Source organism: Adiantum capillus-veneris, chromosome 19 (assembly GCF_014529385.1).
Source record: "Adiantum capillus-veneris isolate H3 chromosome 19, ASM1452938v2, whole genome shotgun sequence".
NCBI lineage: Eukaryota > Viridiplantae > Streptophyta > Polypodiopsida > Polypodiales > Pteridaceae > Adiantum > Adiantum capillus-veneris.
Window position 1 is genome coordinate 134,569,350 of NC_140949.1, and position 11,523 is coordinate 134,580,872.

An 11,523-nucleotide genomic window follows, 5' to 3' on the forward strand; every position below is an offset into this window, starting at 1 on the left:
AGTCCCTTCCAAGATTCCGGATGATATTGGCGATCTCCCTCGACGCCACACAGTTCGGTACCAATACCTCACTTTGAAAAGGACGGGATGTCACGTGACACATCCAACCCTATGTGTCCGTGGACATGACCAAGGTTCAGTCAGTCCAGTCAGTCTAGATTAGCAATGATCTGGCACTTTTGTGAGTATTCGTAGACCATGCATGCCAGTCACTTAGCATAGATGCATATCCTCTGGTTGCACACAGCATGATCATCGGTATTCCCTTCAGAATCCATCAGATTCAGCCAAGGGAATTTTCTAGTGCATTTAGCCTATTTTTCCTATTTTTGGTATTTTTCACATATTATTTTTAAGTGACTTCCCAACAAAAGTAAGTAGGGCAATTTTGCTAAGTTAATATATAAGCAAACCCAAGTTAGCACTTTCTGGCAGAAGAGGCAAGAGGAGCACATGCTCAACAAGCACCTTCTCAGCAGAACCCCAACAGTACCCCTAGCGTTTTTGGTCTCCATCACCATCTCCCTCTAGCCCTTGGCGTTTTCAGCTTGCATCATCGCCAACAATCCTCCAAGCCCTGGCGTTTGCATATCGCTAGCAGCAGTACCAGACCCCCTAGCGTTTCCCAGTTTGCCATCGCCGGAACTTCCCAGACAGCCTAGCGTTTTTGCTAGCGGTTTTCACTTGTAGCAGCGTTTTCATTTTCAACCATAAATGGAGCAAGTATGTATGTGTCGTACATGTGTCGACAGGTGTTGAATACATCAATGTTGACTATGAGTATGTACGACATAGATGCAAACGAGGACGTTTGAGATTTAAAGAGGGGGGTATGTCACCAGCGTGTGACTACTATCTATCCTTTTTGTTGATTTCTTTCTTATTATTTATTTACTTTCACTTTTTGGAAACACCCCTCGGGAAATCTAACTGCCCTGCATTGCATAGCTAGTGTGGAACTATCCAGAGGGAGTCCAGGCCTGAGGGCAAGAGAGCACTAAGGTTGGACAAGGACTATGGTTAGCCAAGTGGGGTCATTGACTAGCCAAACTGGAATCCTTTGTTACAGAGGCTACATTTCAGTTCTGGGTGTGGCTGCCGTGTACAAAGAGGGTCAGATGACCTAGAAAGATACAATGGCAGCAAATCCTAAAATTTAGGGAACTGCTATTTTGGGACCTGAAAATGTCGTCGCGTCATTACGTGCAGTTTGACATGGGGATAATTTTGTTACTCTGTGGCCAAGTCAACAGAGGCTGCAAGTGAGATAATTTTTGACTCGAGGGTCTAAAGCGGAAAAATGCACAAATGAGTGACACTTGGCACTCTGAGGCTAGTTTACTACTTATAGAGAAGGCAAAAACGTGATTTTCAACTGTGAGCTCATTTTCAAGTTTCCTGTCCACAGGTTAAGAGCTATGGAGTGCTTGCTTTCCCTCCTATGTACAGTGCGGTGCCAGGAGTGATGCCCTGCATGCTGCGCACTGCCCTCTCTCTCCCCTATGGCAGTATGTTATGCCCCTCTAGTGGGCTTTTCATTTGACCAATGTACAGTTGTGTGGATTCATGCGCGATTGCCAAGGCAAGAGCCTCTTGCACAGGTACTGGATTAGCTAGCGGCTAATCCCCCGCAGGTACAAGTGAATTCGGAGAGGTTTCACGCCAAAAATCTCGTCCGATTAAAGGGCAAGTAGCCCTACACGTGCGGGAGCTCGAGGACTTGCTACGGATGCGACCGGCACGCGAAACGGAGCCCGAAACAGTAACTTACAGCCTGCTGTGTATTTTTGCAGGTTTAGGGTTTTGGCCCTAAACGGTCCCTAATACCCCCAAGAGGTTTGGGGACGCGAGGGGACCGCTGTACAAATGATCTGGCGCATTTTCGGGGCTGAAAACAGAGAATTCAGCGTGCTGCAGATTCTCGCCAGGTTTTGCAAAGTGCCCGTATGCGTCGGGAAGGTCATTCAATGCATGGGAATACTGACTGTGAAGGATCCTAGGACAGTTATGCTGCCGAAATTGGGCCGGAACAGTTGAAATTCAGCCAAGCTTGTGCGGGGCAGCTTGTAGGGAACCACAGCGTTTATTCCCTCTTTTAAATAATAAAGAAATACTGAAAGGGGCGCCTAAGTTAGGGGCCAATCTGGTGTCGGTCTACTCATACAGATGCAATCTAGCAGCCTGTATCCCTCTCCCCTTTGTTGAGTCTTGAAAGTACAGGTAGAATAGACGACTAATAATGGGTGAAAGCTAAATCAAGGTTTGAAGTAAAGTCTACCGCCCTTTTTGGATTGAACACGCCGGTTTCAGATACTCGTTCCACAACAGATATTGGCATAGAAAGATAGAAGGTAAAGCGATAAGACAGTTCTTGGTTAAATTCAAGACCTACTCCGCAATGGATGCGAAGTGAATGGAGGAGGAGGACCTCGCAGATACTCCTCAGATTGTGAATCTTTACCTTAAAGCATCTGGATTAGCATAGTCTATTCTAAATGGAACCCCGAACTCAGCTTGGGCCGAATCTGGTGCAACGAGTATGCACAAGAGGGGAGTCGCTCCGCTCCTTTCTCAACAGATTGCCTCGATTTTGATACTAAAGTCACTGATGTCTCTTTTGAGTTTCAGGGATATTGTGAGCTGACAGTATTCTACTGTATGACTTTATGAACTGGAATTCTCGAACATGATACAGACTTGTTCGTGACTTGTTTAAGTGCAGGAACTGATAGATGAAATGATTGCAGCATTTCGGTTTGAACGATCTCGATGGACGTGATTGCAATAAGGATTAGTTAATCGGACATCTATGAGATCTCGAGTGCATCTAGATGCGATTGCTAAATACGTTGCCGATTAATCATGGTCTGAGATCCGAATGAATTTTTGAATGTGATTTGTGATGTGATGTCATGTGATGTCAAGTGATGTGATTGTCGATTGGTACATGTGCTAGATGTGTTGTTCCTAGTGCGTCGGTACTGATAGTCAATGTCTGCTAAGACAGTTTATGGCCTCTGTCTGTTTTACAGGCGTAATCGAGGGCGATTACAATGCTTTCAAGAGGGGGGTATGTCACAAACTGGTGACGTGGCATGCCCAAACACCAAAGTGGCAGCAAACCCGGACACACTGCTGAAATGCCGACGTGGCAGAAATTTCCGCACTGCTGACATGGCATGCTAAACGACCTTCCGGATTTTGCAACGCAATTTCCGCTAACAAGCTGACATGGTCTGGAGAGTACGAAATTCCGTGATTTGCAGACAAGGCTGTACGGAATACTGCTTTTTGCGCAAGAGAATTCTACGCTAGCCAAATTGAGAAGCTTTTTGTCCAGTTGCTTTATTTTAAGGTGGTTTTAAAAGTAAAAGCTTTTGGGGCTCTGCTTTTGGGCATCCCTTGTAACCTTTAAAGAAAACCCAAGGAGGCTCCTCTGCAGCGCATCTGGACGCACAGTCTGAGAGAGAGCACCCGCGAGAGTTGTACCTTGCTCGACGATTAATATAAAAAGAAATACCGAAAGGGGCACCAGTCTCTGGGGCCAATATCTCTAGGCACGGAACTCCGTCGGGCCGTGTCGAATAAATTGTGAACTATGAACTGTTTTGAAGTGAGTCTCTGCTGTGTCCCGGTAAAACCTTGACTTGGAGTGTCCCAGTTTGTTACATATGTTGCCAGGAATCATGGTCCTAGACTCTATGTGTTATGATTTGAATGTGATGTGATGTGATGTGACTATCGTCTTTGTACAAGTGCTGGATTTGTCTCGTCTAGTGCATCGATACTTAAGAGTCAATGTCTATTGAATTGGTTTATGGCTTATGTCTAAATTTACAGGCATAATCGAGGATGATTACAATTCTTTCAAGAGGGAGGTATGTCACAAACTGATGACGTGGCAATCTCGAGTCAACTGATGACGTGGCAAAACCGTACGGAACACCTGGAATTAGCATTGACATGCTGGCGTGGCAGACAGTACGGGTTTTCGCCTTTTGCGCTTACTACTTTTTGGGACAAATTTTGGGCCAGTTGCTTTTGAGTTAGAAGCTTTTTCATGTAACTGCTTTTGAGGCCAATCGCCTTTAAAAAGAACCCAAGGCCCCTCACTCTTCAGAGCATCTGGACGCAGAGTCTGAGAGTAGAGGGCCCGCGGGAGCTGTACTTTGCTCAAGCATTAATATAAAAATAAATACCGAAAGGGGCGCCAAATTTTGGGGCCAATACCTCTGGGCACGAAACTACACCGGGCCATTTCGACTCTATTCTTAAAGTTGTGAATAATTTAAGTGATTCTCTTGTGTGTCATGTCAGATTCCCGACTTGGGTGCCCAAGTCTGAAACAGATTCAGCCAACATATTTACCATCATCATCGCCAGCACCCTTGCAATTGCACATCCCCAACGTTAGCACTAGTAGCAGATCTCACCCCTAGCGTTTTTACCACAATGGATCAGCCTTTAGATTTCTGCCATAACCTCGACACGTTTGCAGATCCAAACCTCATCATTAGCGTTTTCAATTTTCAGCCCTTAGCCTCGTAGATCCATGCATCTGTCACAAGTTCCCATCATCTAGAACCATTGTATCAGCATTTGTGCAATCTAAAGCAAACACCAAGAGAGGGGGGGGCCTTGTAGGGGAGATACTGTAACGGCCGACACCGCTTTCAAGGGACAACAAGCCTCCGTTACTCCCTTAATTGGGAAGTTGAAGCTTCATCTCCAAAGCTATGTCGACAAGGAAGACTTTTTCATCTCTCCTCTCCAACATGAGGATGCTATCCTAGGGGCCATTTGGTGTTAGTCCTCTCTCTCTCTCTCCTTACTCACAAAACCTTCACTCAGAGTATCATTCTCTCTTCTCTCTAGTTTATTGCACATTTCTCTCGTGAAGTAAAAGTAACCTGGAGTACGCATTGAGCACTCATCCTGAGCATTCACCGTCAATCACTTCTATTACACGTAACAAAAAAAAGTAGCTTGAAGAATTTGACAACTTGTGAACAAAATTCACAATTTCGTGATGGTCAACCAATGAGCTTTTGGTGTGTAGGAGGCATAGTTACCGGGGAACGCCACCCCATGGACAGGAAACGCCGGAACGACATTCCAAGGGGGGGGTACATGGCTCGGAATGGCCCAGAACGGCCAGACATTCCTCAAAGACATTTGATACAGGAACGGCTCGATTTTCAGATTTGGGTGATTTATCTCGTGAGCCTTCCCCTTATTAAATGTCCCTTCCTCCACCCCTTACCTTCACAATGCACACAAGCTTTCAAGGGCCAAAGCTCAAGCTCTACCCTCTCGAATCTCGACTCTCAAGCTCTAGCCTCTTTCAAGCTTTCAACTCTAGACTCTACAAGGCTAAAAGCTCTCCCTCTCTCTCTCAAGCTCTCTCCCTCTCAACTTTCAAGCTCTCTCTCCCCCCCCTTCTCTCTCTCCCCTCTCAAGCTCTCAAGTCTAGACGACACATGTATGCCATAGTAAGGCTGAATGGTCTTCAAATCAAGTGTTTTGTCAATGAAGGACTCTTACTACTTCTATTCAATCACACAGAGCTTAAAATTGCATTATTTGGGTGTTTTTATGCCTCCCGTTCCGGACCCCTCCCCGTTCCCTCGTTCGGCGAGGATCTCGTCGCCGTTCCTGTTCCGCGTAGCTTTGGTCGGAGGTGCTACATGCACGGGCTAAGGTGCTCCAAAATGGCACCAAGGGCCTTGTTTTGCCTCCAACCGCTACTTCTATGTCGGAAAAGGAAGATGATGGGCTCTGATACTACTATGAGGAAAAAGGTAAGAGGGGAGCACAACCACTCCCTAGGACCCTTGTCCTTACATCATGGAGAAGCATCCGACAAACTAGTGATGCATGGTAATTAGGCATAATCATATCATACACAAACAACATAAAGATATGGAAGGATCATAAATTCACCATTCTAGAACCAAAAAAAACTATGGTCCAGTGTTTCCGTAAAACCTTTTGCGCACGCGCACACACACACACACACACAGAGTAGGTGGTGAAGTTTAGCCCTAAAGACTTTCCAACCTTCTTAATATTAAATAGATGAAATGGAGGCTCATATTTTCTTGAACACCCTCAGCCAAGAGTTTTTCTCAAAAAATAATGCCAAAAAATACAACAAGTAACAAAATAATAGCTTTTTTTTGGGGGGGGGAAGGAAAGAGAGAGAGAGAGAGAGAGAGAGAGAGAGAGAGAGAGCAAACACCAAACGCGGAGGAGTTTACTTCATCCAACGTTCATGGTGGTAGGCACATCCTTGACCCCATCTCAAAATCCATTTCCCCCGCTATAGTTCTATCGCCAAGAGAGATATAGCTCCACCTCCAAGGGAGATTTTTACACTTTGAAAAAAAGAATCAAGACGTATTGTGATGTGGAGTATGTGTGTCCATTCACTGCCTGCCGACTAAAGAAATTCTGAACAGTTCTTTCTTCAATCAAAAAAGTCAAAAGGACGGTATGGCAGGGAGGTAACATGCTTAGACAACGGAATCCTTAGCCTCTTTAATCAACTTGCAACCACGTTGTAAAGTGTACACAACAAGAATGCGATGTGAGTGTGAGTGTAGGTGTGAGTGTGAGTGTGTGTGTGTGTGTGTGAGAGAGAGAGAGATGCACGCACGATGCCATGTTCAGCGAAGGTGTGCATTTAGGTGGAGAAATGAACCTCTATTTTCTGTGGCAGCTAGTGAGCCGCAAAATCTCGTAGCTCTTGCAAGCGGCGCGCAGGAGTTGTAAGTCTTGAGCAAGCTCCCGAGCCATTCACTGAAGAGGCACGACTTTGGTTTAACACAGTCCAGTTTACCTTTTGAACTCGTTAGAAACAGACAGAGGTAACCAACCTGCTTCTGCTCTTGAAAATGGCTGCCATAGCTGTGTTTCAACTTTCCAGCCTCGTATGCACTCCTTTTGGGGGCAATTCTAGGCGTGTCGTTTTTTGCCCTTCCCGCCTCCCCTTTTTGCTAATGAAGATGAAGACGAGGTTCTTTTTTGGCCTGCCCAAAGGGCAAAGGCAATAGAGATGCATTCTCTTTTTTGTGACTAAAATAGAAAAAAAAATTAAGTTATATTTTTCAAGCATTTTTTGCTAGGCTTAAAATGCTGATTGGTTGAAATAAGATAGTGGACACTCATTTGGATGATTGGTACTCATTTCTAAGAGTAGGAGGTCAGTGGTTATGGAAATGATAGCAATGACACACTATTGAAAATCAGAGACTCCGCTCGTAAGCAGATGTACATTGAATGCAAGCGTTAAAGATTGGAAGTGGGGTGATTACTCCGTGGAGGGAGGTACGTGGGATACAACTTTTTGGGGGCCTTTATTATAGGGGTACCCAGAAAGATACCCCATTAGCTTGTAGTTGGCGTGACAACCCTGGTTACGACAGGCAAGAGCGAATTGGTTATGGCAGTACCTGGCAGGTAGAGGCGTGCAGACTCCAGAGCAAGTGGCTTCGGAAGCTGCATGGAAGCATGCAAGAGTGAGGAAAGTGTTTCTTTTGCGGCGCAGGTGGGGCATTTAGCTACAGGAGACGAAAGGAGCAGAAGAGGATATGGACTGGTGCAAAGATAGTCCCTTCTCTGACTTTCTCTTTAGGGGATCATTTCAGAGGTAACCCGCAGTCTCTCTCTCTCTCTCTCTCTCTCTCTCTCTCTCTCTCTCTCTCTCTCTCTCTCTCTCTCTCTCTCTCTCGTTTGTCTCCAGCGGTTCAACAAGGCAGATTGTTGCAATCATAGAGAGGGGCATGACTGGCTTTCAAGGCAAGTTCGAAGGCAATAGTGGGAGTAGGTTGCACATATAAGGGGAGGGTGTAAGAGCATGTCTAGAGAGGTGCTACGCTGGCTGGTCTGTACTGAGGGCATGCGCATCTGCATGTTGTGGGAAACAGAGGTCGCACAATCGCACGGAGAGAGAGAGATTCCACCTGTTGCAACCAAAGGTAGGAGATATACATGAGCCACCGTGAATTTGGGGAGCTATGTGGGATGGCAAAAACGAGCCAAATGATGGCGCTGGAGAGTCCCAGGGAGACAATCTATTGCCAATGACTTCGCCTCGGCAGTCCAGCCTAATCTACTGTCTGTGCCAAAGCTTGCCCAGTGTCCATATGCTTTGTCTAGCCATGCGTTGCAACTTTCCCTTGGTGCTGCCATCCTCGAGCTCCACATTGTCCCCCCCCACACCTCTGCACCCACCATGTCGTACTGGTCCACGACATCTACTCAGTTTGCAACCCTACGCCATAGTCCGCTGCCCAATATCTCCTATGTCGAGCACGAGCCCTATGTGCATCCAACTCTTCCAGTCCATTCTCCTTTACTGCCTTCCTCATGTTTTGTTCTCCTTTGTCGTGTGCGCCACTGTGATGCCCTTGTGCTCCCTCATAGAGCTGCTGCAAACTTGTACATGCCCCCTTGCAATAGGCTCTTGCAATTTCCCTCTTATCTCGGGTCCAGACTCCATGACGTTCCTAACAATAAGTCTAGAACGCCGTACCATTAGCTTGAGCTCCACCCACTACCTTCAGCTCCCTACAGTGCACCTTTTCCTCTGCCCAACAAAGCCAAATTGTGTTTTTGAAGCACATTGCCCCTAAGTTGCCCCTCTGCTAGTTCCCACAGTCACGTTCATGCCAGTCTGTACATCACTTTCGCCAAATCTCACAAGATTAATGTTTGGAACTCTGACATTAACACTATTTTCATCAGCTCACAAAACGTGTTCATTTTATGTCCAGGATGTTCCTCCATTGGAGGGGGCACATTCACAGAACTAGGACCTTTCTTCCCTCAAACTGATGGAAGAGGTCTGCGAATAAATTACTATTCTTGGAACAAAGGTAAAGTTTGGCTTTCAATTAGAATAAGAACAAGTCAATAATTGGTATGTGATAATCATTGGCCACCTCTCATGAGCTATTATAATAGTGTCAAATATCATATTTTTGGAATCCCCTGCTGGAGTTGGATGGTCCTACTCAAATACAAGCACAGATTATTCATCTTTTGGAGATAAAGAAACTGGTGTTTTTTCCATCATTTTGGGCCTCAATTATGTTTAACTTTTCATTCAAGCCATCTAAATCGCTTATAAGCTGATTACTTCTGGAAGCAGCTCAAGACTTATTAGCATTTCTTCTTGGGTGGCTCGATCTCTTCCCAGAGTACAAGAACACTGATTTTTATATCGCTGGAGAGAGTTGCGCAGGTGAATCACATTCTGGCCAACCAATTTTCTGTAAGCAACAATTTCTTTGTACTCACTTTTTGAGTCTCCTGTTGAAATGCAGGTCATTATGTTCCCCAACTTGCATTGGTCGTGCTGGCATACAAAGGCTCTAATGGGTACAAGTTTAACCTGAAGGGAATAACTGTGAGGACCTCCAAAAAAATGCATTTAGTGAGCTCTTTCAGGAGTTGAATTATGCTTACTTTTAGCTGGTTCTTAAGTTGTTCTTGATGTTTTGCTTGCAGATAGGCAATCCGCTTTTTCAACTTGATGTTGATACTGCTGCAACCTATGAATACTTGTGGTCCCATGGAATCATATATGATCTAGTGTCCTGAAAGCGCATGTTCGTCTGTCTGATGTTATTCTTACAACTGGGCTACACTCATGCACAACTAATTGGGATCTTCGAAGAGAAAGGAAGGGGCGACTCAGTTTTTTTATTATTTCAGAATAGCATTAGGCCTTCAAATGGCCCTTCAAAGGGCAAATTATGTAATTGCCATCTACATATGTAACACTCATAATTCATGATTCTGTTGGGGAGGATGTGAAACTGAAAAGAATATTTTTCCTTCCCGTCGAGCTATCGCATCTCTTCTATGAACAACTTTTCTTTTCTATATTCCAAAAGCAATGTGAGCTTGTTGCTTATGCTTAACTTAATTTGCACACTCAAGGTAGTGCTAGGCAATTGTAAGGTCTTTTTTGAATAAGCTATATTATCTTCTTGATTTTAATGATAGTCGCTGTGTTGAAAATTCTTTGTTTCCAATGAATTCTTCGTGTTGGGTCCACCTCGCCATTGACACTTCCACAATGTAAAAAGTGACCTCATGTGCCTGCGGTCTCCAACTTGCCTTTTGGCTACTTTGAACATGAAATGACAAAGTTCTTCGGGAGATCAATTAATTGCAGTGTGAACAATGTTGCCTTTCAAGTTGCTTACAAGTTATGAAAACCGGTGATGTTGGCAATGCCTTCCTTAATACAAGGGAAATAATTGAATTTGATTCACGAGTCTTTTAGAGGGAATAGCATAGCCACTTTATACCATTACTTGTTCCATTTGGGGGCGGGGGGGGGGGGGGGGGGGGGGGGGGGGGGGGGATAATTTGTTTTCGTCTCAGTTATAAGTCGAGACTACATTTCCCTGAGCAGTGGCAAATCTTTCTAGATGTGGTCTCACTTTTAAGCAAGGATGTTGCAATACAAGGGCATCAGTATGGCGGTACGGGGCTCTTAGAACCGTAGGATTTTTGGACCTCTCCCATCTCGAGATTGTAATGCATCTAAGAACCATAGGATTTTTGGACCTCTCCCGGTGAACCCTTGTGCCAATGTGTTGGAAGATAACCTTGAGATAAAAATCTTGATTTTGGCATGGAAGGACCAATAAGTGCATTGGAAACTCACTTGAATGTGATCACAGCACATTGGCACGGGAGGTCACTATGTGCCTCCACACTCCACATCACTACAAAAGCTTTAGTGCACTTTCAAAGGGGACACCTCATTTGGGGTGATCTTGCTAGAGCTCCTCATTGGAAAGTGACCTACAGACAAGGAATTTTTTAAAGATGGAAATCTAGTAGGTTGAGTAAGGCAACTTGTGAATGAGAGGCATCAGTTGGTTAATATGGTCTACCCATGCACGAACTTGCAAAACAGACCTAAAAACTCATCATGCAAAAGACTTGGTTTTCAATGAAGCATAGTGCAACACATTGAATTATACATGCTCCCAACATGATACTTGATATGAAACTCTACAAACCCCAATAGAGAACATTAAACAAATATGATTTTTCTCATCGGAAATGATTCATCCAAACACAAGCCGATGTGTTGCTTTATCATCTGAGTAGTCTCTAGTTTGATTGTCCATCGAGGATGAGAGAGAAAGCTGGCTTGGAATTTTCTTTTATAAAGGTAGCTAATATTGATGGAGAACTGATGTGCCCTTTTCATTGGCAGGCCTTGTGATGTTATCACTTGTTTTTTTAGCTTTTCAAAGCTTCGATTGGACTAGTTTTACGGGATTGCGTTCACTCACTCACACCCACATGTCTCAGAGGTTGAACCATAGTGGGTGCACTTAGAGCCCCTCACCTTTACCACTAGGCCAACTACCCTTGACAGGCGAGGTTAGGTTATCTTTTAGCAAATGCACGAGTACGGCCGGCCGCCTTCAGCGGCCTCTCTCTCTCTCTCTCTCTTTATCGCATGCTTCTTTCACTTTTGGCATTTAGCCT

The 11,523-nt window shown here is 44.9% G+C and overlaps 2 protein-coding genes across 2 annotated transcripts in view; one reads left to right on the plus strand and one right to left on the minus strand.

The window, feature by feature from the left end:
- The window catches only part of LOC147434908 (single-stranded DNA-binding protein WHY1, chloroplastic-like), a 64,581-nt gene extending 57,545 nt beyond the window's left edge, over nucleotides 1-7,036 (minus strand). The window contains exons 1-2 of the mRNA XM_086491296.1: nucleotides 6,879-7,036; nucleotides 6,704-6,801 (exon numbers count right to left, since the gene is read on the minus strand). Of these exons, the coding sequence (XP_086347422.1) occupies nucleotides 6,704-6,801; nucleotides 6,879-6,907 (127 nt within the window). The 5' untranslated portion in view covers nucleotides 6,908-7,036. The remainder of the gene's footprint in view (nucleotides 1-6,703; nucleotides 6,802-6,878) is intronic.
- Nucleotides 7,037-7,281: 245 nt separating this feature from the next.
- Nucleotides 7,282-9,959, plus strand: LOC147434911 (serine carboxypeptidase-like 43). Its single transcript, XM_086489700.1, has 7 exons — nucleotides 7,282-7,450; nucleotides 7,550-7,651; nucleotides 8,778-8,879; nucleotides 8,968-9,063; nucleotides 9,155-9,247; nucleotides 9,330-9,412; nucleotides 9,514-9,959. Exons 1-7 carry the CDS (start codon nucleotides 7,282-7,284, stop codon nucleotides 9,604-9,606), a joined length of 738 nt encoding a protein of 245 aa, XP_086345826.1. The 3' UTR covers nucleotides 9,607-9,959.
- The last annotated feature ends 1,564 nt before the right edge of the window (nucleotides 9,960-11,523 follow it).